General features: G+C 40.1%; 1 protein-coding gene across 4 annotated transcripts in view; it reads right to left on the reverse strand.

Annotated features, from left to right (window-relative positions):
• Nucleotides 1-27,761, reverse strand: part of MAML2 (mastermind like transcriptional coactivator 2) — a 376,376-nt gene that overhangs the window by 273,333 nt on the left and 75,282 nt on the right. Inside the window, exon 1 of one of the 4 annotated variants that reach the window (XM_030917577.1) lies at nt 15,491-19,508. The exons of the other annotated variants lie outside the window; for them this stretch is intronic. Coding sequence (XP_030773437.1) covers nt 15,491-15,565 — 75 coding nt within the window. The 5' untranslated portion in view covers nt 15,566-19,508. Of the gene's footprint in view, nt 1-15,490; nt 19,509-27,761 lie in introns of those variants that run through there. 4 annotated transcript variants of the gene reach the window in all.

Raw genomic sequence — 27,761 nt, forward strand, 5'->3', positions numbered from 1 at the left:
AGTGCCACGGGTAAGAAATCTTGCCCTATTGGCTTCTCTGTCAACATAACAGGTACTGCCTGTGAACATTTGTTGCCAGAGTGTCTGTCCCTGGGACAGTGATGACTGTGGAAGTCAACAGAGGAGGAGAATTTAAATCCTCCATTTCCTGCTGGGATCTCATAAAATGATGTAAACCAATGGGGCCTTGGTTTGTTTTAGGTTAGACTTGTGGAAGTTTTTGAAATTCTAGTTTTGCTCTGCTCAATCATTTTAGAAAATAAGTATCGTTCTGGTTTGAATTCGTTTGTTTGGTCTATTTTTGAACATATTTTGCTTCAGTTACAACATTAATATTTGGGTTTTATTCAGTTCAGAGTTCAGCAAATTAGCAAAATTACGGCTTTGGGTTACGGTTACTTGTTTTATATCTTTGCATGAGAGCCCATGCAGGCAGGATTAGAGCAGAAAGCTAAGGTTCATCACAACCATGGCCATTAGCACTTTCTATGGTCCAAGGAAGTTAATTCACTTTTTTACTTTGTATCTCAAGAGGACTCAACAATGCAAGCACCAAACCAAGTGGACACCCCTTTTTCTGTTGGTTTAAAATTAAAACCCTTGATGAAGAAAGTGATTTATTTCATATTATATTTATGAAAAGGTACAACAATCTCAATGTTGAGTATTCCTGAAACTGTTTACTTGATTATACAATGAAGAAACAAGACAGGAAAAAAACTTCATAAAAATCACCAGGGATTTTTTTAAATGCCCATGTACCCTTATTTTGCAATGGCTCTGGTTGTGAAATCATCAGACTGAAAAATACTGGAGGAGTGGTGAGGGTGGATTTTAGTGACAAGATTTCCTTAAGTGACTTGATTTCCTGTAAACAAACCAAATTCACTAAGAGAAACAGAGATGGCAGATTTCATCATAAAAGGGGGAAAACATTTTCCAGTTGAATTATAGGTGCAGCACAAAACAGTTGTTTCATTTTTTAAAACTTTAGCTTCTGTGGGCTGAAACAGAGCATTTCAATTGGCTCAGTTCATGAAAGCCATCTGCACCTGCTCACGAAACAGCTTAAAGAGAGAGGAAAAAAAAGTGTGCACCAAGGATTTTGACTTACACAGACAATAAGGGATAGACTCTGGCACTCAAGCACTGAAAAAAGAAGAGCAGGATAAAGGGGGAAAGCATCATAATTTTGTGAAGTACCAATAAATAACCCCAAATCAGCTTACAGCATCACTTAGGTCTACCTGTGAAAGCTATACTTGCCTGTTCTGGTTGCATGTTTAAAAGTTAAGCAATTAAACTTCAATTATATGCGTTTTTCTTTTATGTAGCCTAGGGTTGAATGCATTACTGGCAGGAAACTTTAGCTCATGAATTCAATCAAAAATCCTTTCATTTGTCAGAACTGCTTCCTGCTGTCTCCTTTAAACATCTGCTTCTCCAGTTCAGGGACACACACACACACACACACACACACCCGCTTTGTTAAAATAATAAGCAATCTACCAACTTCCCTTGCAAAAGTTACATTCTCTCTTACACACACACACTTGTTCCCAGTAGAGTTTATTTAATGTGTCTTTAATAGCTTCCTTCTTCTTCTCTCTTCCTTTCCGCTTTTAAATTCTGGAAAACCTCAAGCTGACAAAAGAAGACATTTTAAAAATGCGAGGATAAGGCCCGGCCGGCCTCCAGACCAATGAGAAGGAAGCAGAGCAAGGAGGCGGGGTAGGCGGGGTTGGCTGTCGGGAATTGCCTACACTCCTTAAGCGGCAGGCACTTCCTGCTAGAGGAGTCCAGCTCTGCACAAACAGAAATCGGGTGGAAAGCTAACAGGAGGCGTTGGTCAAGTTCAAAACAAGCTGCGCGTGTCCAGGCTCGCGCGGAGCCGGACCCCAGCCGCGCGGCTCAGACCTCGCCAGAGCCATCACCTGAGAAATCCACAGCCTTTTCTCATCAGGCTTAGACTGTTTATCCCACACCTCCAAGAAGGAAGACCCATATGTTTAAACTATGAGAAAAGCTGGAAGTGCCTTCCGAACAGTCATCCTTCTTTTCCCTTTTTTTTTTTTTGAGACAGAGTCTCGCTCTGTCACCTAGGCGGGAGTGCAGTGGCGCGATCCCGCCTCACTGCAAGCTCCGCCTCCCGGGTTCACGTCATTCTCCTGCCTCAGCCTCCCGAGTAGCTGGGACTACAGGCGCCCGCCACCGCGCCCGGCTAATTTTTTGTATTTTTAGTAGGTACGGGGTTTCACCGTGTTAGCCAGGATGGTCTCGATCTCCTAACCTTGTGATCCGCCTGCCTCGGCCTCCTAAAGTGCTGGGATTACAGGTGTGAGCCACCGCACCAGGCCCAGTCATTCTTCTTTAACCACGACATTGGTACTCAGGTCCCCTGGCCTTCCTCTGCACTGATGGACTTTCCTTTGTGAAACTGATTCAGAGGCGGACCTCAAGTGGCTTATTCCTTCGCCTAAAAATCTTGCTGCTTTTTCCTCTAGTGAAGGCTAGAGTGTAAATTAATAAAAACTTGGGGCTGTGCGGTCTAATGGTCTCAAACCCTGTTCCAGATGTTTTGAAATATTATTATCCGTTTTGAGAGCCTCAGTGTCTCCCTGGAGGGAAAGACATCTGCCTTAAAGGAACTTACCAAGAAACTACGAACATTTAACTGCACAAAACAATAGTACCTTAATAAGACAAGGTGTGTAATACAACTAGCTGCCCTATTATGACGTGTAAGAACATTTTCATGTGTAAGCTATGCTTGCAATCTGTAAGTAGATGAGGAATCCTGTGGTTGTCACACTTTTCATATTAATATGGATAGAAGAGTTTAAACTCTAATGATTAGAAAATTACTGGTATTCTGAAGTGTATTACAATCAATGCATTCATGATATCTACATGTTGTAATTATTCATCCTTAAAAATGGTTTATATGGTTATAGCCACATATCTATTGATTATTGTTTTATTGTTATGTTAATAATAGTAATGATAGATAACATTTCTGAGCACTATGTGCCAATTATAACACAAAGTTCTTTACATGCATTATTTCATTTCACCCCTATGACTCTATAGAACTGTGATTACATTGAAGACACAGAGGTTTGTATCATTAGTTTGCTATAGGCCAGGGAAGTGAGTTAACAAAGCTGTGACTTGAACCCAACACCTGGACTCTCAGAGCAATCACACACTATTCAACCATCCACCCATTTGTCCATCTATCCATCTGTCTGTCCATCCATCCATCCATCCAATCACCCACACACCCATCCATCCAACATGAAATGTGTATTATTTGGAAAGACACAGTTATAACATGTTGACGAAAGACACAGTCATAAGATGTGCACAAAAATACTTAAAAAAAGGGATCATTTTATCCACCTGAAACAAAAGGAGCATGCTGTATCTTAAAATGTCAGATGTTAGACGTGAGATTACACATCCATACTGAACTGTAGAAACAATGAATAAATACAAGCAAAACCAAAAAAGCCAATGCGACTGATATCAACAAGAAATTCAATACTCCTTTGACATACAAAATATTCAGAGTATCTCTCAAAAGACAGTTTTTCCTTGAATTTTCCAAATAATTTGCAAAAATTAATTCAGGGAGCCTTCAGGAATAGCAAGCTTCCAAAACAAAACATGCATAGCACGCACACTTTTACCATTTTATTTGAGTGGAAAGTTTATTGGCAATATTAAATTTCACCCTAGATAGGATATGAGAATATTTTGATAAATCACAATTCATAATATATTAAAGCCATGTGAGAATTTTGTTTCCCAAGTAAGAGCTTACATGGAACTTGGTCATTAAACCTTAAAGAAAACTTTCTTACGTATCTATAGGCCTCAAATTGAAAATATCTATAAATGAATTTGTAGATTTCTTTTTAGTTTAATTCCTGAGTATATAGGGCAAAAGCTTACATCCTTTATATAAACTTCTGCTTTGGGCTAAAACTGATATATCTTCACATTGAGGTTTCATCTGAAATGCACAAAGTTGGCTGACTTACTTCAATATGAGTTTGTATGGCTATAAAATTGTGCCCTAACTCAAGCTATTTCTATGTTCACCTGAATCACACCCATGCTTAATTTTTTTTTTTTTTTTTTTTTTTTTTTTTTTTTTTTTGAGACAGAGTCTCACTCTGTTGCCCAGACTGAAGTGCAGTGGTGCAATCTTGGCTTACTGCAACCTCTGTCTCCAGAGTTCAAGCAATTCTCCTGCCTCCTGAGTAGCTGGGATTACAGGTGTGTGCCACCACGCCTGGCTAATTTTTATATTTTTAGTAGAAATGGGTTTTCACCATGTTGGTCAACCTGATTTCGAACTCCTGACCTCATGATTCACCCGCCTCGGCCTCCCAAAGTGCTGGGATTACAGGTGTGAGCCACCACACCCAGCCGCTTAATTCTTTATATTTCACATTCAACAAAAATGTGGAGGCTTATCATGTGCCACGTACTATGCTAGGTACTGGGGACACAAAACAACATGAAACATGGTCCCTATGCTGGAAAGAGTTACAGACTTGTGAAAGAGACCAACAGGTAAATACATCCTAAGAACTGGATAAGTGGCAAAATTAAAGCGTAGGGACTCATAAGAAAGGTGTAGGGACTCATAACGAAGAGTGATTAACTCAGGGAAAGTCATTTCCTTTACAGAGCATCTCATTCATCCCTTCAACTGGCATTTTTTGGATTCTGAAGTATAAGGAGGTGTTTATAAGTAGAAAAGGCAAAAGAACATCATATGCAAATGCATGAAGTTCTGAAAGGGATTTCATGTTCGGGGACATGGTTGAACTATGTACAGAATGCTATGGAAGCACAAGGCATCAGTCAAGCATAGTGATTGCTTCTGCCTGGGGTGTCAAGGAGGGCATCAGAGAAGAGATGGCATGTGATCTACCTCCTGAACATAGCCATAAACTTTCTTTGTAAACTGATAATTCTTAAAGCCATTTTAGGTATAGTACAGATTAAGTGCTCAATCTCTTTAGTATAAAAGCAGTGAAAAAATTCCTGCATTGTTTCAAAGTATGAATGGAGTCAAATGTGTCTGAATTATTTGGTGAAAAACAATGAACTGTTCCCACATGCACAGTAGAGACAGTAGTTCAGGCTGCACTTACTGCAGTATCATACCCAGAATTGTAGTTACCCATATTGACTGGTCAATGTAATATATACAGTTTGAGGTCGGCTCTGAGGACACCGTTGTGGACACGCACAGCATTTGTCAATTATGAATGGAGAACCACCTCCCTCAGACCAGCAGTTCTCACAGTGTCCTCACCCTGTCTCTATTGTTAATGCCAAGTGAAACAAGGACATAATTCATACCCCAGTTGCCTTTCTTTTCATGTGTGGCATGATCAAAAGAATAATTATACAGAGAGGAATTCTGCAAAGACAAAAATTGCGTGTGATCCTCCTTACATAAGGACCTTAGTGTGTTGCTGGAAACTCTCTGATTCATTCTGTTGACTGGCAGCTTCAGGTTACAAGCAGAGAGGAGAGCCTTCATTAACATCTTTCTAGCCTCAAATATGGAGTCAGTACTCAACACACAGATTTAGTCTTGACAAGTACATATCAGATTCAGACCATGCAATAAATAAATAAATAAATAAGCCTGCAGAAATAGTTTGATCACCTCTAAGGAAAGAGAAAGAGGGTACAGACAGCTCAATTAAGTGGCCCTAGAGAAAGAGTTTGGAGAATTTGCTAAGAATTCTGAGATAGGAGTTCAGTAGCCGAAAAAATGTCACTATGCTTTCAAGTTCCCATATACTCTTGCTTAACATCTCATATCCCCACCCCAACCCACAAGCGTAAAGCCTAGATCAGAAAGAAAAAGGTCAAGCTTCCTATGGGAAAAATTCAGCATTTTTTACTAGAGTGATAGATTAGCATCTGCTTTCCAATCAATTTTACCCTGTTTAAATACAACTTTGCCCATTTTGCAGATGCCCACTGCCTCTGCCTCTGCCCCTGTCCCTGCTAGGCAGAAGATGGTGAAGAAAAACACAGTCAGCATGGTTAGTCTCATTGGAAATTCTGAACCACTAACCTCAAATGGGCCATTGGTGCTACACCCATTCTAGCACATTCTTCTGGTTCCATTAACTCTTTCATTCTCCTGCATGACTATTTCACACCTTTTCCTCTCTCTTCTAAACCTCCAGCACCTGCTTCCCAATTCTTACTCCCAGTTGCTGGATGAACTTTGATTCCTATTTCACTGAGAAAATAGAAGCAGTCAGCCCACCAACAACCTTCCACCAACACATCTGACCACTTAACTGATATTTATACCCACCTTCACCAATATGGTAGTCACTTCTATTGAATACTTGAAAACCGGCTAGTTCAAACTGAAATGTGCTGTTAGTGTAAAATGTACTGGATTTTGAAAATTAAATTTTCCTATTAGTGGTTTTATATTCACTAAATATTTTAATAGTAATTTGTACATATTAGGTCAAATAAAATCATTAAAATTAATTTCACTTGTTTCTTTTACTTTTTTTTTTGAGACAGAGTCTTGCTCTGTTGCCCAGGCAACAGAGTGCAGTGGCGATCTTGGCTCACTGCAAACTCCACCTCCTACGTTCAAGTGATTTTCTTGCCTCAGCCTCCCGAGTAGCTGGGACTACAGGCACCCACCACCATGCCTGGCTAATTTTGTATTTTTAGTAGAGGCAGGGTTTCATCATGTTGGCCAGACTAGTCTCCAACTCCTGACCTCAAGTGATCCATCCACCTTGGCCTCCCAAAGTGCTGAGATTACAGGTGTGAGCCACCACGCCCGGCTTGTTTTACTTTTTAATGTGGCTACTAGAAAATTTAAATTGTCTGTGTGGCTCACATTACATTTAATTGGACAAGGCTAATTTATTCTCTGCTATTACTATGCTCTTATTGGAAATTAAACCACCTTCTCCCTATGCATTAGAACCCCCTCTTCTTTCCCACCCAGAGACTTCACCCCAGCAATTCTCCCTGCTTTCTCCTTTTACATTGATTTCCCCCTCTAATTGGATCATTCTCATCTGCATACAAACATGCCACTGTATTTTCTATTGTGAAAATACAAAACAATTCTTGACTACATGTCATAGTTCAGTTCCCACCTCATTTCTTTATACTAGAACTCCTTAAAAATGTCTGTACTCACTGTCTCCAATTCTTCTCATTTCATTTCTTATGAGTCTACTCCAATCCCCACCACTCCTACAAAATGGCTCCTGTTAAAGTGGTATGTGCCGCAACTAGCAGAAGCTGATTGTTAAATATTCAAGAACTTTGCAAGCTGATTGTTAAATGTTTGTAGCTGGAAATTGACTATGATGGGAATATTTCCACAGGGAAATTTTGTAAACACTACAAATCAGGATTTTGCTGTTGTCACTGCTTTTCAGAGAGCCAGTTTACCAGGACACCACTGATTGAAAGTCACCAATGACTTTCACCTGACTCAGTGATCAATTACAGTCTTCACCTTAACTAATTTATTGGCAGTATTTGACAATAAACTCTTTATCTGACAAACTCTTCCTCCTTCTTAAGTTCTTTCTTCACTAGACTTTTGGGCCACCATTTTCTCTTATGTTCTCTCTCTCAGTTCTCTTCTGTCTCTTTTCTGCTTCCACTTCGTCTCTCTGACCTCTAAATATTGGAGAGTGTTAGCACTCTGTCCAAACACCTCTTCCTTTCTTCAGCTATACTTCTGCTCCAGGTGTTTACATTTAGCCTTCTAGCCTTAAATATACAAATGTACACTTTTAGGCCAGCCCTTGCCCATGAATGCCAGCTCACTTATTTCCCTGACTCCTTGGCCTCTCTGCTTGGATGTCTAATAGGCATGTCAAACTAACATGTCCAAAATGAAACTTCTAATTCTCTCTCCTCTTCTTTCCCCAGTCACCAAACGTGACACTCCAACAATATCCCCCCAGCTCAATAAATGGCAGTTCTAGCCGCACAAGTCACACATTTTGAGTGATCCTTGGTTCTGTTCTTTCTTTGACACCCTACATCCAATGCATTGGCACTACTCTTGGCTCTGTCTTTAAAATATATCTAAAATCCACATTTTTCCCCACTTTTACTGCTACTAGCTTGCTAGTAGCTAGTAACTAGCTCCAAGCAACCATCACTTCCAACTTGTGCAACTATACAAAAAACTTACAACTTATCTCCATACAAGATCCAGAGTAAGCTTATAAAAATAAGTTAGATCTTCTTACACTTCTGCTTAAAACACTTTGCTGCCTGTCTTACTTAGAATAAAAGCAAATCTTCTTATTGGTCTACACAGCCCTACAAGGTGTTCCTGTTACCTCTCAGAACTCATCTCCCACCACTCCCACCTAGTTTACTCTGGTCCTGCTAGAGCTTCCTTGCAATTTGACAAAGATGCTTCGGCTCAGAGGCTTTGCACTTGCTATTCCCTCTACCTGAGAACTCGTTATCCAGATGGTTTCATGGCTCGCTCCCTTACTTCCTGCAGGCCCACTCTGCATGAAATTAATCCCCTCCATGGTACTTATCACCTTTTGGCACACTATAGTGTTACCTGTTTATGTGTTGACATCCATGTAGGCTTGGCAGACAAATTATCTGCTTTTCTTTTTTTTAATTTAAAAAAATGTTTAAAATTCAAATTTTTTTAATTCTTAAAATTGTATTTTTTAAATTGACAAAAAATTGTACATGTTCATGAGTTACACAGTGATGTTTCAATACATCTAATGATAGTGCTCTGATCAAGGTAATTAGTACATCCATCATTTCAAACATTTATCATTTATTTGTGTTGGGAACATACACTATCCACCTTCTAGCTAGTTGAAACAATATATTATTGTTTGCTATAGTCATCCTACAGTGCTAAAGAACACTAGAATTTATTCCTCCTATCGAGCTGTAATTTTGTATCATTTAATAAATATCTCCTTATCTCTTTATATCTAGCAGTTAGAAGAGTAGTGCTTGGCCCATAGTGAAAGCTCAGTAAATGTTGAATGAATGAATATATTCATGTCACACCAGCAGCTTTGGAGCATGAAGGAAGCTACTATCACCTTCTCTTCTGTGTAAAGGATTAAGTGATAGACACATTTTAAAATGACAAGTGTTCAATTTCTCTGCCAGGCTGTCCTTGCATACAGACTAAATAGGGAGGCGTTTTGGACTGGCAAAACAATTAAATATATCTTGATTCAGGATTAATGGTAACTTATTTGGTGATAATAACATTACAAACTCTTTTCTTAATATTTGTAAGAGGGGATTTCTCCATCTTGAAAGTCTCTTAATATCCTACTTGGAGGACCTGCAGGAAGAACTGTAATTGAAACTGAAAGTATCCCCTAGGACACTGGCCTTGGTTGATTTGTGGAGTGATGATGAGGGGTGAGGGAGAAGAGGGCGCAATAAAACAAATGCCAAAGTTTTTAGCAATTTTATATCACTAGCAATAAAATAGTCTTTACAATTACACACACCTAACACCTAATGATTGTTTCCACTCCGCAATCCCTCATTCTCTTCTGCCACTGATGTTGCAAAAAAACTGAGGCTAAAGTTACCCAGTGAAAATCATGTCCCGCAAAATGTTGTCTGTCTTTTACTAAAGATGGTAGAGTACAGGCGGGAGGCCTCCCATCGCCAGGACTTTCATGGAGGTAGATGTGTTTCAGATATCTGTAGCTAGAATTCAGAGCACATAATATGAATCACAGATGATTGGTAATCTACAGTACCATTTTTTTTCTCTAAGGTATTGGGATAATTAGATAGATAGGCCTGAGTTTTAATTATCTCTTATAACATTTTTTATGGGAATGTGTTCTGTGAGATTCAAATTCTTGTTTTATAACTGAATTTTGGAAGACATACATTATATGTGTAAATTGGAAACTCTGGAAACTGCCTGTATCGTTATTAGTAGTAAGTAGTAGTATTAACTTAGAGTTCTAGCTAAGCCCAAAAGGCAGGTATGTTTTAACCTTCTATGGTAGTAGGAACAATAAGCAGTGATTATCCCTTTTAATTTTCCAAACATTTTAGGAGGTGTTAGAGGTTCCATCCTGGTGGAGTTGGAGAAGCATCAATAGAAAAAGAGGCCCACAAATACAAACCCTTTTTGCTGTTGTTGTTGTTGTTGTTTTTGAGACGGAGTCTCACTCTGTCACCCAGGCTGGAGTGCAGTGGTGCGATCTCAGCTCACTGTAACCTCCACCTCGCAGGTTGATGCCATTCTCCTGCCTCAGCCTCCTGGGTAGCCGGGACTACAGGTGCCCACCACCACGCCCAGCTAATTTTTTTGTATTTTTAGTAGAGACGGGGTTTCACCGTGTTAGCCAGGATGATCTCGATCTCCTGACTTTGTGATCCGCCCACCTCAGCCTCCCAAAGTGCTGGGATTACAGGTGTGAGCCACCACGCCCAGCCAATACAAGCCCTTTAAAAACCAGACAGAGTAGCAAAGACACTCCTGGTTGTATGATCTGGCTAATTTCCATTTTGTTCTCAATACTTTTTCCCATAAAATTACATTTGTTATGCTGTTGAGAAATATGTGCTTCTGTCTCTCTCTACACACACACACACACACACACACACACACACACACACCACATGCACAGATATATGCAATAGAAAATGAAGTCAACCAACATTATTGAGTTCTGAAAATGTACTACATGTTTTGCTGAGTTCTCTATATAAATAATATAACAGTGAATACCTTCTATATATGTGTCAAGTATTTCACATGCATTGTATCTAATCTTCACAATAATGAAAGCAAACCCTTATGTGATGCTTTGTGCAAGGTGTTGTTCTCAGCACTTCACCTTGACTAACTTTTTTTTTTTCCTACCTGGAGTCTCCCTCTGTTGCGAGGCTGGAGTGCAGTGGAGCGATCTCCACTCACTGCAATTTCTGCCTCTCGGGTTCAAACAATTCTCCTGACTCAGCCTCCCAAGTAGCTGGGACTACAGGCGCAAGTCACCATGCCTGGCTACTTTTTGTATGTTTAGTAGAGACAGGGTTTCACCATGTTGGCCAGGATTGTCTCAACATGACAGGCTTCTGAGGCAGGAGGCAGACACTAACATCACTGCTATCTTCAGATGAGGCACCTGAGGCAAGAGAAGTTAGATGAAACTTGTCCAAGGTCATATCAGGTGTAAACAGCTCACCTAGGTTTTAAGCATAAGCAGTCTTGCTTCAGTCATGTTCTTACTCAGCCATATCTTGCTGCCTTTCACACAACAACCTATGAGGAAAGTATTTTAATTGTCTCCATTTTCCTGATGAAGAACTGCATGAAGTCCCTTGCCTGGTTAAAGGGCATAATGGGATCCCATCTCAGGGTGCTGACATGAAAGTATGGGTTCTCACAAAACAGCCTCCCACTGTAATATCTTGTCTCTTTGAACAAATACTTAGTTTCACAAAGTCAAGTGGCATGCCTTAAAATTCTTTTGCATAATCCCCCCTTGCACAGAAATACCCAAGCCTCTGCATATAGTAGATACTCAACAGAGGAAAGAGATTCACACGGATTGATTTTGCATCATATGTAATTAAGAGCCAAAAAAAAAAAAAAAAAAAAAAAAAAAACCCTTCAACACCACAGCTTCCCTTTATTCTGAGAAAACTCCAAGGAAAACTGACTTTGATTTCCTAAATCATCTTTTGATTTACTCTAGTAGAGGAAAATCAATGCTAAAATAACTATTGAAAGCCATCTGAGATGTGCTGCTCTGACATGACGATGCCAAGGAATATAGACATTAAATTGATCTTGGAATCCAAGCTCCCCTTCCTTATCCAACACAAGACAAATCACAAATGGAGGACAAATCACAAGACAAATCACAAATCCACATGGAGGAGAAATCTTCCTATCTAGACTGCGGGACTTGTCATTTACTCACAACAGAAATCTCCAATGCCATCTTGTTTACGAAGCAGCTAAGGTTGCTACTTCTGTACTCAAGTGAGCGCTGCCTCTTTGTAATATTGATTGCTGGGATTTTTGCTGGTAGTACACTGACAGAGATCGACCACTAAAATCTTCTGAGGCACATTTATCTTTCTCTGTATTGAGAGAGAAACCCCATTTTCCTCAAGAAAAGGCGAAGCTGTTCCAGCACGTTTTAAATGATTCATATTATCTGACAATGGAAAGGTAAATTCTCTCCCAGGATTTAGGGTATAATTCTCAGCCATCTGAGAATTCTGTTTATCTCACCTTGTCCCCTTGCTCAGAGAATCACAAATAGATGGAAACATCTAATGCCAAGGCATCTAAAAGCTCCAGCATAGGATACTGTGACTGCTCCAGATAGATTTTCTCCATGAAAACCAAAGTTTATGGTTAATCACCCTGTCCCCTTCTTAGTATGGCACTATCAGACATATTTAAGGAAGTGATAAGTCTTTGCAAAGGTATATAAGAATAAATATGATACACTGATGGTATCACACTTTTTTTAAAGATAAGAATTTGTGAGACTTCTGGGGGATTTTTGACAGGTCCTATTAGGGTTATTTTAGAACACACAGAGGAAAGTGATTTGATGTTAAGCAGTGGCAAATCTACACAAAAACAAAAATAGTCATCGGAGACTTTCACTCAATATAAAGTTCTACCAAACCTATGCAAATAATAATCGCATTTTCTAGAAAGAGTTCTAAAGTAAGTCACACATACAAACCTCAGTAGCAGCACAAAACATCCTTTGTTGCCGGACGTGAGAAAAACACACTCGCTTCTAAAAAAAGCCATAGGAAGGAAGTGGAAGAACCTCAGGGGCGAGTGGGAGTGCGAAAGGAATGTTGCAGCTCTTTTTTTTTTTTTTTTTTTAAAACATGTAAGCTTGCTGTGGCTCTTAATAGTAGGGCTAAGTAGTTCAAGAAGGTGAAGTTAAATCTTTGGGATCTTTTTTACCTATTCTTATAAGGGTACTATCAGCCAAATAAGTTTGAAAATCATGACAGAAGTACATTGATATTCTGGCTTTACATTGCCCCACACTGAAAAAAAAAAAAAAAAAAACTTTTAAAAAGCAAAATCAAAAGAACTAAAACACCTGCATAAGATTCGAATTTCACACATCTCAAAACAACTAAGACTGCCAAAATAAAAATTAAAAGTCATTCCAGAGGAAAGATGCGTAAGCAAAGCAATGTGCTGAAATTTTTGAAATGTAACAAAATGGAATATATTTGTCAGAGGCAGAGGATAAACTGAGGGCTCCCTTTTTTTTTTTTTTTTTGAGACAGAGTCTCACTGTGTCACCTAAGCTGGAGCGCATGGTGCAATCACAGCTGACTACAGCCTCTCCCAGGCTCAGGTGATTCTCCCACCTCAGCATCCCAAGTAGCTGAGACTACAGGCGAGTGCCACCACACCCAGCTAAATTTTTTTTGGTATTTTTTTTTAGAGACGGGTTTCCCCAAGTTGCCCATGCTGGTCCGGAACTCCTGGGCTCAAGTGATCCGCCCACCGCCCGCCATGGCCTCCCAAAGTGCTGGGATTACAGGCGCAAGTTACCACAGCCAGCCTGAGGGCTCTTTTGAAAACACAAATATGATCATGTCACTTCCCTGCATAAAATCCTTTAATACCTTCTCACTGTGCTAAGGATAAAGACAAAATTATCAATATGGCTTACAAAGCTCTTCATGAACTGTTCGTTGCGTAACTGTCAAGCATCATGTTAGAGCTCATATTGATTGAATGCTGATTACTGACTGAGCATAGAAACTATTTCAGTGAATCTTGTTACAACATTTTCAGGTGTTATCCCCATTTTACAGAAGAGGAACTGGGAAGTTGAGTTACTTGCCTAAGATTATAAGCTACAAAGTGGTTATGTCAAACACTGTTGAGGAAATTCCCAATCCCCTCTCACTTGCTTTCTCCATTGTTAGGGCTGGAAGATCTATGTTCTCACTTTCACATTTTCCCTGGTTATTTGGGTTGTGTTCTGGCCTATGACATACAGGTAGAATTCCAACAGAAGATTTCTGAGAAGCTTTGAACTTTTCTGATAAACTAACCTGACATTGCACATCTTCTCCCTTCTTCCTAAATGCGCCATTGTGCCTGGGGCTGCAGCCGCCATTTCCACGTGAGGGAATGACAAAGCCACAGGCTACGGATGTAGAGCAGAAGACAGAAAGAACCTGGATCTGTGATGACCTCATCAAGCCCTGCACCAACCCTGGACTGCTTATTGCTTATTGTCGGACTTTTTGTTTTGTGGAGATAATTTCCCCTCTTTTTTTCTTTTTTTTTTGAGACGGAGTTTCACTCTTGTCGCCCAGGCTTAAGTGCAATGGCGCGATTTCGGCTTACTACAACCTCTGCCTCCCGGGTTCCAGCGATTCTCCTGCCTCAGCTTCCCGAGTAGCTGGGATTACAAGCGCCCCCCACCACGCTGGGCTAATTTTTGTATTTTTAGTAGAGACGGGGTTTCACCACTTTGGCCAGGCTAGTCTCGAACTCCTGATCTCAGGTGATCCACCCGCCTCGGCCTCCCAAAGTAGTGGGATTACAGGTATGAGCCACCACGCCTGGCCAATTTCCCCTTTTTATATGAACCTCAGTAAGGCAGGCTTTCTGTTCTTTGGATGCCACAAAGAAAAAAAAAAAATCTTAACTGATACAGCTATGACGTTAGGATTCCAACTGGAAACTCTGATTTCAGAGCCCTTGAGCTGAATTCCATTCCTCCCTGTTTCACTCTTACTTTTGTGCTCTTTGCTATGGCCACACTGATCTTGAAGTTCCTCAAAATGACCACATTTCTTCCTGCCCCACAGCCTTTGCTTTTCCCTCTGCCTGAGGAATCTTCTACTTATCCTTCAGATCTCAGCTAAAATACTGAGATACTTAGCTATCTCAGTATTAAATGGAACTTAAATATTTCCCCCTATACATGGGTTCACAGAAACCTGTATTTATCCTCTGAGCCTTATCACAATCACAAACAAATAAGAACTTAGTGCTTGTCTTCCCATGTTACATGGTAAGTTCATGAGGTTAGGAACTGTGTTTCTGGTTGTACATAGTAGGCAGTCAGTAAACAGTTATTACATTAATGAATCAATACAGGCATTCCTCATCCATGGTTAATTTTTGAGCTAGACAGACAAAGATAGGAAGTTACTTATTTTACACATCTGAAGTCACATAAGTATGTCAGGCTGCAACACATCTTGTTTGACTCTATTAAATGCCATAAATATCTCAACAGAAAGAAAGGAAAAACCCTACAATCCAGAAGCAGGCTGTGAAGACAGAGGACATGCCAGTAAGAAAGAAATGAATACTTTGGGAAGTAGCAATCTCAGAACTAGAAAAGTGCTACAAGAAGAAAACCGCCAGTGGCAAGACAGGAACTACATTGAAAACAGGGATTACCTTGTAAAAATACAGTTTCCAGCAGACCAAATATAGGCACAATGTTTCTGTGATCCCAACTTTTGCATTCAGCATTTTGAGAGGTTTTTCTGTGTGAAAGCATTTCCAATTTTATAGTAGAGTTGTAGAAAAATGTTGCAACTTATATAAACTTTGTTTTATTGCCAAATTTCCTGTAGCCCATCCACTCCATGAAGCAAGAGATAACTGGTTTGCATCATCTTTTTAAAATCACAGCTTTGGAGCTGCACTATTGGAACACTCTCTTGTCACCCTGCAACCGATCCTTTCATACTTCTTTCTCCTCCATTGGACTGTAAGTTCTTGAAAGTGGGAATCTTCTGACTCCAATTTTTTAATACTGAGCACAGTGCTGGTACAGTATATGAACTCACTATATCTTGTTACTATAAATGAATAAACAAAATGCATAGGCATGTTAGGCATTTAGTAAATACATGTCAAATTGAATCTTTGACACATGACTTGGAATTACTTCCCTTTCAAGGTATTTGTTCAGTGAGCATAATTATAGAGTTCACAGTCTAAGAAAGTCTTCATTATAGAGGAAAACTAAAAAAGAACCCTTGGCTTTTCAAGACAATATGCCTTGATGGCAACCCCCTTTTTATCACGCACATATTTCATGCACAAGGACAACTTAAAACTTGAAATGAAAAAAAACAAAAACCTCTATATTTCTTGGCTCACCAGTGCTGCCGATTTCTGGTATTCTCTCTTTAATGTGTATCCTGGGGGTGATGGGAAGAAGAGGAGAGACAAGAAGGACAACTAGTAACAGAAAGGAAAAGAATGAATTGGGAAGAGGAGCAAAGAGGACGGTGAGGACTGGAATAACAAATATAAAGAATAAAGTCTGATTCCTTTCTGTTTCCTGCAATCTCTCATTGCTCCTGTCTCTGATAAAAGTGCCTATAGATTTGCTTACTTGATCCTAATTTTATGGCCTGTTCAAATATTAAAACTTCCTTTTAAATAAATTAATTTGAAACTAAATGCCTTTAGTTTTTACAATGATAGGTTTGTGGCTTTTGACATCTTTTGGTCCTATTCATCAAAATCATTTGCAGAGTCCAAAGTAGAGCAGAGTAGCTTTAACAACACCCATGGAGGATGAATAGAATACATTTTCATATTTACCGAAAGTGAAACTTACAAGCATATATTATCTTCTGCCTACCTTGTAAATGTCCCATGTTTTCATTTACATATTGTACCAATTAATATTTCTTGGTACTAATCAGAGTGGAATCCAATCCTGACATGGGAGAATAATATATATTTCTTGGTACTAATCAGAGTGGAATCCAATCCTGACATGGGAGAAAACACGACCAAAAACATTAGCAACAAGAAAAAAATGTTTGTTTCAAGTACGTGGATTATATTTTCTAGGGCCTTAAAAAAAGAATGAAACTGAAAGAGGCAGCTTGAAGAAGCTTACACGTGTTTAAAACCCACATCCTGTTGTTATCCACTGCCCTGGCACAGAGGAGCTGGGAGGTGAACGTCCTCATTAGGGTCCCTATTAGCTGTGATTTGCAATGGCCTTCTCCAAAGAAGAAAATCACATTCACCCGCTGGACAATGGCCCAGGTATCACCATTGATGGGAATCATATATGGAGTAAACATCTAAGCCCAAGAATACAGTGGTCTAAGCCAGTGGGCTTAGAAGTTGCAAGATCCTCCATGCTTCATTCCAGCCACTATCAGCAGATTCTAAATCACCCATGAGCAGAGGCGCCCATCTGCCTAAGGCATAAACGAAATTATAACAACAGTGAGCGAGCCAATGGGAGTCAGCCAGTAAGACTACGAGCAGCATGATGTACTCAGACTTTTGTGCCTTTTTTATTTATTTGGTTAAAAATACATGTGTTTTTGCTTCAGGCAGATGTTGGTATCCCAGCCTTTTATACAGGAAGCTGTAGAAGGGAGAGGACTTTCTGAGTGAGAGCAACTTACTGTGGAGGCCAAATGGCATTTTTTGTAGGCCCCGAGATTTTTTAAGAAAACTCTAATTCTGTTCAGAACTCTTTCAAAGGGTGAAGACAAACTTAAGAACTTTATACTATAATAAAAATAATTACAGAGTGTTGCTTTAAACTTGTATCTTGAAGTTCCTCCTTTAGGTTACTCTGCTTAACAACCACAGACTCTTCCTAATGGCTTATTTGCCTTTCTTTTCAATTTTCTAAGTGAAGGCCAGCCCCCTTCAAGATGTTCTACCAACTCAGTCCTATTCCCTCCAGATGTTTTTTTTTTGTTTTTTGTTTTTTCTTCTTCTGAAAAGCATGTGTTGATAGACTACGGGGAACAGACCAAGAATTATTTTTTAGCCAGTATTTTCCCCTTGCAACTGTAAGTCAGCCTTCCTCAGAAGGAAAGGTGGGACAAGTGATTCTAATGTGCTTCGCTCCAATGCTTCCATCTCAATAACCCTTTAAAGTGAAAACTGTGGAGAGTAAAGTGAAAAACTTCTCTCCATCTGGAAGCATTTATACAGAGAGGTGTCTTTAGCTTAGTTGTTTGTCTAGAATTTCCATTTATGAACCGACTTGCCTTTCTCCTGTGGGTATGCTGAAGAAAACTGTTTGCAAAATCCATTGTATGCAATAATCCAGAGGCTCCTTCAAACTCAATCAGGCTGGAAAGGCTAAACATGACTCATAGGATTCCTTCAATAAACACAAAGTAAGTCAGAAGTCAAGGAGAGACTCGTCTCGATGTGGACCAGCTTACCTAGCAAGTCAGGGAATTGTCATCAAACCAGTTTCCGGCTTGCAAGACCTTGACTCCTTTCAGTAAAGGTGTCAATTCTTCTTTTTCTGAACAATCTCAATGTGAATGGCAGGGCCTTACTCTAGCGGAAGGTGTCTTTAATCTTTTTATGGTTCAGTATAAAGGTTACTTTAAGAAAAGCCTTGGGATATGCTTTCAAGATACCTACTTGTGATTTTTTTTTTTTTTTTTTTTTTTTTTTAGCATCAGTATGTCCTGTTCTGATTCAATCATTGTTCTTTCAAACAGGCTGGGAGGAAAGGTTCTTGGACATCCACAGAGAAAACTTATTCAATAAAACATTTTATAATCCTAGGAACACCTGTGCCACCTTCCTAAGGGCTAGTCAGTTCAAGGACTTCCTAAAAATGAAGGTTGGACTGTGCGAATGCCTGAGTGTGTGGGAGTGGAGTCACTCTGTGTGGTGGTGGGGGATAGGGTGGGAGGAAGCAAAGCAGCAGAGTCTAGAAGGATGGTGGTACAGCAGAAGAAAAAAGAAGAATGTCTGAGTCTAGAGTGGCCCCATGAGACCCAGTCGGTACTCAGGTGACACTGGAATAACAGGAGTTCCTTCTAAACCCAAGAGAGCAGCAGACACTCCATCATGCCACACCCTTCTCAACTGTCTTATCCCTTGGCCATCTCCTTTTTAGAAGCTAAAACAATACATTTTTTTCCTCAGAGATCTTGTTCTTGGAATGGAGGTGCAGCATAGTTCCGGCCAATAAGATGGACATCTGATAGGAGAGGGGTGTGCTTTTTGAGACACTTGCAGCTTTTCTGATAAAAGGAACACCTGGGCTGCCCTCCCTCTAGCCTGCCAATGTGATACCTGGAGTTTAAGACTATGAGAGAAAGGCCGACAGAATCACAGACAAACTGACCCTGAGCCATGATATTATTGAGTCACTAAACTAATATCCATAATGACCTATATCAAGAAATATTGTAGTGTGTGTCGGGGGGGAATCCCTATTTGTAATCACTTTATTTCTTACACTGTTAGTTTTCTGTTATTTGCAGGCGAAAAAAAAATTCATAATTGATTCAGCAGAGGAGGCAGATCAAATGAGTAGCTATCTACTCTTAGAAAGGTTTTTTTGGATGGGTGCGGTGTCTCATGCCTGTAATCCCAGCACTTTGGGAGGCCGAGGCGGGCGGATCACGAGGTCAGTAGATTCAGACTATCTTGGCTAACAAGGTGAAACCCTGTCTCTACGAAAAATACAAAAAATTAGCAGGGCATGGTGGTGGGCGCCTACAGTCCCAGCTATTCAGGAGGCTGAGGCAGGAGAATGGTGTGAACCTGGGAAGCGGAGCTTGTAGTGAGCCGAGATCGGGCCACTGCACTCCAGCCTGGGCAACAGGCAACAGAGTGAGACGCCGTCTCAAAAAACAAAGAAAAAAAAAAAGGTTTTTTTTTTGTTTGGTTTGTTTGTTTTTATTGTGAGGAGAACGTAGCTTTGAAAAACCTGAGTGAAACTAAATATTCTTCTAAGGGTAAAACCAATATAGCATATCATGGAGCCTCATAATTTATTTCAAATTTTATGCCTGAAACAACTTACCATCATTACTCTATGCTATGGTTTGAATGACTCCAAAACTCATGTTGGAACTTAATCTCCATTCTGGCAGTATTGACAGGTGGCGACTTTAAGAGGTGATTGGATCATGAAGGCTCTGTCCTCATAAATGGATTAATCCATTCATGGATTAATGGGTTATGATGGGAGGGGAACTGGAGGCTTTATAAAAGGAAGAGAGACCTGAGCGAGCACATTAGCACGCTCAGCCCCCTCTGCCACGTGATACCCTGTGCCACAGAGTCCCACCACCAAGAAGGCTATCAACAGATGCAGCCCCTCAGCCTTGGATCTCTCAGCCTTCATAACTGTAAGAAATAAATTCCTTTTCTTTATAAATTACCCAGTTTTTGGTGTTTTGTTATAAGCAAAAGAAAACAAACTAAGACACTCCATCCAGTGGTTCATGAGATTTATTGAGATGAAAGACAAGACGTATTCTATAGCTATAACCATAGAATTGCTTTTGTGAAGGATATTTATGTTTATACGAGCCTATAACCTTATTTTCCTATATGATCCGAAGGTATCATCTAATGGGGTTCTTGGCTTACCCCAAGTCCTTCTGCTAATATTGGAGACTTATAGAGACTTTTGAAAGGAACACAACGTAAGAAGTGGAAAGAGCAAAATATCTTGCCTGGTCCCTAGCTAGTGACATGATATTGTGCAAATTACTTCAAATACCTGAGTTCCATATTATTCATCTATAAAATAATGAAATGTTCAATTCGGTAACTATTTCAATGTTATTGTCTAAACAGTTTGATTATAAACAACCGAGTTACCTAACTACAGACAATTTTGTATTTTTTCACCAGTATTTATTATGTTAGATTTCTAATATAGCACCATGAATGAATATTTAAATTCTAAAATTTGTATTTGATAGGGTCAGAATTCCTAAAATCAATGGCATTCTCTGACTCAAAGAGTTATTTCCCTCCAGGCTCATTATTCTCTATATTAATGTTTTTAAAAGATGGCCTAAAGTCCCTGCATCTTTCTGGGTCCCAACCAACAGCTACTGAATTTGAGTATTTGAGGATGGAACCCAGAAATCCGTATTTTTCACAAGCATTCTGGGACATTCTGACATGTACTAAAGTTTGAGGACCACTAATGTGGAAATAGGTGTCACTGAGACATTGGAAGATTAAAAATTGTGTACAGTTTTTATGATAAATGAAGACAGAGTTCAGGCACAGATTCAGTTTTTTACTTTTCCAAATGTGCTGATTTAGGGTCATTTATAATGCTCTCATAGATTAATTTGACCCTCAATTAGCATTATTTATTGCATAAATAAAATTCACAAAATCAAAGTGAAAATAATTCTCCCAGGATTTTGATTACTGCTCATTTTGTTTCCTCTTGTTTTTCCCTCCAGTCACCATTTGTTCTTATTTTTAAACTTTAATTCTTTTCTTTTGGAGACACTCTCGCTCTATCGCCCAGGCTGGAGTGCAATGGCGCAATCTCGGCTCACTGCAACCTCCGCCTCCCAGGTTCACGCCATTCTCATGTCTCAGCCTCCCGAGTAGCTGGGACTACAGGTGCCTGCCACCATGCCCAGCTAATTTTTTTTTTTTTTTGTATTTTTACTAGAGATGGGGTTTCACCATGTTAACAAGGATGGTCTCAATCTCCTGACCTTGTGGTCTGCCCCCCTTGGCCTCCCAAAGTGCTGGGATAATTTAATCCACTTTTTAAATCCTTGTTTTAATGCTGTGTTTCATTTACTTCCCAAAGAATGGCAAGCTTATAGATAAATATGGCAAGTGCCATATTTGCCTGGTTTACTATAATCTCACCTTTCTGCACCTTCTGGCTTATTTTTAATTGTATCATCCATTAATAAAACCAAAGGAGTCGTGTTTACTTTGCACCCATGTTTTTATTGATCTCTCTTTGGCTAGATTTGATAGTAATCATTATACTAATTGCTAATAGTAAGCTGCTTCCCCAGGAGTTAGAAAAAAGTTCAGGAATTTCTACTCCAGTTTATACAGTTGATTGGGCTGAGAACAGCATGGCATTGTAATCTCTATATAAACAATGCATTTCTCAAGAGTAATTTGCTCACCATAACATTTGGTATACGATCACCTCTTTAATCAATTGTGATTTATTCAACTTTTCTTTTATTACAAACTAGTCAAAATATTCTCCAAAATGTCATGTCCAATTCAGGTATGTTTTGAATATACTGCCTGTTGCTGTTAAAAGCAGAACTGAGATCTGTAAGAGAGACCCACATTGTTTGCTAATGTTTCAAAGCCATTGAAAAGGCAAGATAACTTGGAATAAACACACTGAATCAAAAAAGGTTAAAGCTATTACAATTCCAACAATTTAACAACAATATTAGTCATTGTTATTTCACAATAATATGTTCAGCATTTCTAAAGTGTTTCTCAATCAGAAAATGTTCATGTATCTTACAAAATTTTAAACTACTGATGAGTCATACATAGCACCTTAAAAGGAAGTGTGGTGTCCATTGTGAAAGATAAGGATTTAAGCAGCAGATGATCTCCCACTGATGACATACATTTATCCAAAGGGAAAGCTAAGATAGTTCTGAAAGAAAGGAAAGGTGAAATGGGATCCTGATCTTTTATATAATACATCCTCTAGCCACAAGGGAAATTCCTTTTGAGTCTGTACTTGGGCTCAACAGGTATGGAGGGGGCGCTGGTGGGACCACAATGACCCCTTTGAATGGTCGAAGTGGTTGGTATCATTAAAGGAGCACCCAATTTGGAGTCAGGAGACCTGAATGTATGTTTCCCAATCCTTATTTATTATTTGTGTAGCCTTGTGCATGTCACGATCTTCCTGGGCCTGTCTGTGCCCTTATAAAAGATCTTTAGCATTCGTGTATTAAAAGACCACCTTAGGGGGATTTTGTGAGGGAAAATTAAGGAAATATATAGAAATCACTCTGAAATAAATGTTGGTTATAGTTATAATTCAAATAAGAGCCAGATCACCTCTTTAGATCCTAAAAGCCAAGTATGGCCAAGAGTGCCAGAGTGGCTCTTGTTTGGGCTATTGTTCTACATTTGCCCACAATTATCTCAGCAACTATTCATCCCCAAGTAACCTAGCTGGAGGAGTCTAGCTCAATGCAGAGGTTACACGTCCGTAACTTTTGTAAAGGCCCCTCACAAACTAAGATGTCAGCTGCTGCCAAATAAGTTACAAAGTATGGAACACATCCATGTGTTCATTTTTATAAGGCCCAGACCCCCATTCAGTTTAGTATCTGGAAACCCTGACTTTTGCATGCTGTTGGAGAAAAGATTATCTCCAAACCAATTCCTACCTCTGGCAGGAATGTGCACTGGAACAGATTGAGGCAAAAATAACTCATCTGAACACAACATGCAACAGTGTATACAAATATGTTTTAGGGCTGGACTTGAGTTCTGATTGTTAACATGTCCTGTTTTGTGCCACCCACTCAAAAATGTGTCCTATTAGGAGTCAGGTTCTATTCCTGACCCTCTTAGTCATGCTGGGCAAGGCATTTCCATTTTCCTTAAGCTTTATTTTACCCATCTTGGAATCTCTCCTCATCCACTCTACCATACTGGTTTCAGGTTATGTCTTCTAAGCTAATAAAGGAGGGTCCACAAATTAAGCATTACGAATTGTACTAACCACTGCACTGAAGTAGGAGTCATGACCCCAAACCACTTCTTAAAATGCTCCTGTAATGAAAACATTGAAAAGAGTACAAATCATTGCTTCAAATACTCTAAAAACTAGTTACCACACAGCATATCTTATTTCTGCATAGGGAACTTACTTAGTTTTGCAAGAACACATTTAATACCCTAGATGTGCCTTTCTTCTGGTATAAGCCTACTACATCCTATGAGGAGAAGAGTTTGAAGAGCAAGACCCTCTGGCTTTCAGAAGTTAGCAGACGGTCAGGAATTACCAATACTGAGGCTGTAACATTAACCTAAAGAAATCAAGCCATTTCAAATTGTTATATAACTAAACCATGCTATTTACTCTTTGTGCACAAATACATAGTGTCAGCTGACTTTAATTAGGAATGTGGTAGAGACAGCTACAGAGGACAAGCTACAGAAGAGGCCAGGCAATTGCCAGTACAAGCAGGCACGATGCAAAGCATTTCTGTCTGTGAAAATGGACAGAAAAGTGGTTGGCTTTAGTGCGGGGAAGATGAGCGGAGAGTTGGCAGAGGCAGAAAATGTGATGGAAAAACAACAGAGTTATTTTCCCCATGAGTTACTCCTGCAAGTTGTGTAACCTTTCAAGTGAATAACTAGAATATGGCTTATGATGCAACTGAACAGAACAGAAGTCTCCACAAAGTCCTGTTCAAAAGAGAAGGAACACAACCACTGGTGAAAGACAGCTTAGCAGGTGAAGACTGTGTCCCTCTGAAACTGAAGTGCCGGGAAGGGAAGAATTGTTCCTTTAAATGATATGGAAGAGGGGAAGAGAAGTGCTGGATAGAGGAAGGCATGGTCTCTGGCTAGGACCCCACCCCCACGGACCTAGGTGGGGACAGGCATTTTTGTTTTCCTGCCCGAATGTTGCATTTCCCAAGACCACCCATGTCCCCATCCTGTGCCTATATAAACGGGAGACCCTAGCAAGGGCAGAGACAGAAGTGTTGGAAGTGGAGAGGAGCACATTGGCAGAGGAACACACAAGCGGCTAGATGTTGAGGGCAAACACCAGCAGGCACCAGCAGGCCACTGAGAGGCAAAACGAAACAGAGTTTGGCTGGGCAGTCAGAGGAGCGCTCGGCTGCCAAGCGGCCCGGCTTCCGGGGGAAACCATTTCCCTATGGCTCCCCCATCTGCTGAGAGCTTCTTCCACTCAATAAAATCTTGCACTCATTCTCCAAGCCCAGGTATGATCTGATTCTTCCGCTGCACCAAAGCAAGCAACCCAGGATACAGAAAGCCCTCTGTCCTTGCCACAAGGTAGAAGGTGTAATTGAGCTAGTTAACACAAGCTGCCTTCAGAGGGCTACACTAAAAGAGCACCCCGTGACACATACCTACTGGGGCTTCAGAAACTGTAAACATTCACCCCTAGACACTGCCCTAGGGTTGGAGCCCCACAGCCTGCCCGTATGTATGCTCCCTTAGAGGTTTGAGCAGCAGGGCACTGAAGCAGTGAGCCACTTTCCCATCCTACACCCTGCAAGGGGGACAAGGGAACTTTTCCCATTTCACCTCCTCTGTCAGTACTAAGCTGGTCTGTATGAGGACGGCAATCTTTGAAAAACAACATATTGGCCTACCTTGGTGGCTCACACCTGTAATCCCAGCACTTTGGGAGGCCGAGGTGGGCAGATCACGAGGTCAGGAGATCGAGACCATCCTGGCCTGACACAGTGAAACCCTGTCTCTACTAAAAATACAAAAAAATTAGCTGGGCGTGGTGGTGGGCACCTGTAGTCCCAGCTCTTTGGGAGGCTGAGGCAGGAGAATGGCATGAACCCGGGAGGCGGAGCTTGCAGTGAGCCAAGATCATGCCACTACATTCTAGCCTGGGTGACAGAGTGAGGCTCCGTCTCAAAAAATAAATAAATAAACAAATAAATAAATAAATAAAAATAAAAAAAGAAAACAGAAAAACAACGTATTGATGCGATTCTGAGCTTCACTGACAGTGAAATCGACTACATCTCTAACTGATTAACTATATCTCAATTTCAAATACTGCCCTGACCACAAAGGTAGAATCTAAATATGAACTGACATATTAAGACCTAGGTGCTTAAATGGTAGGATGTACTTATTCTAGGCTTCCTGTGCTATGACAGGCTTTTACTCTTATGTGGTTAGGTATGTTTCCAGGGACATGCCTCAGTGAATATCACACATGGAAATGTGGTTAATAATGAGCCCCTTCTGTGATGGAATTATTATTCAAGGTATATAAATGTATAAATATGTGAGGCTTAATAAACCATAACCTTATTGAAAAGTAAATCTTCCATTGAGCAAATCATACATTATTTCACATAATAGGTCCACAGATATTTTTAAGAGAGTGAATGAAAGGCCATGCAGCCTGCTGAGGAAGAGTATGTTCCTAATGTAGAGTGTTATATATGTGTAAAACCTACAAGAAAATAAAGCAGATTTCCTTGCAGAGGTAGCAAAATTGTCAGCTATTTGGACTTTCAGGGAAAATACACAGTATTTGAAGAAAACAATGGAAAACAATAGTGGAGTCAGTGCCAAGCTGATGAGTAAAGTACAGAAACACATTCTAATGGAGATGAGCTGGTTTAAATAAGCCCCAAGACAATCGAAAAATTATGTCTCCACTAAACGAAATTTCTATCCCACATATTAAGACTGTAACACAAATAGACAAAAGAGAGGAAATATATGATTATAGATGCTTAATTCGGCCAACACAAACACAGCATATCCATTTCAACACTGTGTGGAATTATTCAGCTTCTAGCTAGGGGAAAAAAGCATCAGGAAAAACAAAAACACAAAAAAAAATCCTTTCCTACAGTTCCCTCAAGGCAACCAGAAAGTGAAACTTAATTAAACAAGTGAAATGTAATTACCTACTGCTTACCGCACATGGTGCTGATTTTCACTTCACATTCTAGGTTCATTATTAACAGACCGGTGCTGCCCAGCGGTATGAATAAAAGTTCTATGTTGGGGTAACCATTGGCAGGGAGCAAGAGAAGCAAAGTGCTACCTGTTCTGGCCTCCCTACAGGGGCTCAATTCCTCCAGTCACTAGTTTCAGCTAGACACACTTCAGGCTGGGACTGTGAGTAGAGTCTAATTATGTAAGGGCTGTCCCTCAAGCATGGTGGGAGGTAACCCCACTCTCTGGGGGAAACTGAATCTGAATCTGGGGGTTTTTACACTTCTCAGGACCTCACTATGATTGCTCATTCAGCCCACTTGCTATTTTCATGCACTGTTTAGAACAACTCAGCAGTTTCTTTTATAGGAAAGGGCATTTGATATATGGCACCTGTTGAAACAATTTGAAATGTGATTTCATCATGACTCTGGAAACATGGAGATGGCTTTCTTTTGTTGACAGGTACATACATTCAGAACCAGTAGGATGCCATCTCTGCTCTCTATGATTTCATTTTATTATGAAGTTTGATGCTATAATGGTATTTGGATATCTTTATTTAACTTTGTATTTCCCTTTCTACCATAGCATCTTTAAGCATACATCTTAAAAAGTAGGCTGGATGCAGTAACTCATACCTGTAGTCCCAGCACTTTGGAAGGCTGAGGAGGGAGAGTCACTTGAGTCCAGGAGTTCGAGAGCAGCCTGGGCAACATAGCAAGACCCTGGTCTTGACAAAAAATAAAATAAAAATTTTTAAATTAGCCAGGTGTGGTGGTGTACTCCTGTAGTCCTAGTTACTCCAGAGGCTGAAGTGAGAGGATGGCTTGAGTCCAGGAGTTTGAGGTTACAGTGAGTTATGATCACACCACTCCAGCCTGGTGAGAGAGGGAGACCCTGTCTCAAAACAAAAAAGTAAGTAACTATGTTTTCTACGTATGTGGCTTCCAAGCAACAAACATTTGAAAAATCAAAAACCCTACTTACAAGGAAGATTGGTATATGATAGGTTTGGCTGTGTCCCCACCCAAATTGCATCTTGAATTGCAGTTCCCCGAATTCCCATGTCTCATGGGAGGAACCCGGTGGGAGGTAATTGAATCGTAGGGGTGAGTCTTTCCCATACTGTTCTTGTGATAGTTAATAAGTCTCACCAGATCTGATGGTTTTGTAAAGGGGAGGTCCCCTGCACATGATCTCTTGTCTGCTGCCATGTAAGATGTGACTTTGCTCCTCATTTGCCTTCTGCCATGACTGT

The sequence above is a fragment of the Rhinopithecus roxellana genome, chromosome 15 (genome assembly GCF_007565055.1).
Source record: "Rhinopithecus roxellana isolate Shanxi Qingling chromosome 15, ASM756505v1, whole genome shotgun sequence".
NCBI lineage: Eukaryota > Metazoa > Chordata > Mammalia > Primates > Cercopithecidae > Rhinopithecus > Rhinopithecus roxellana.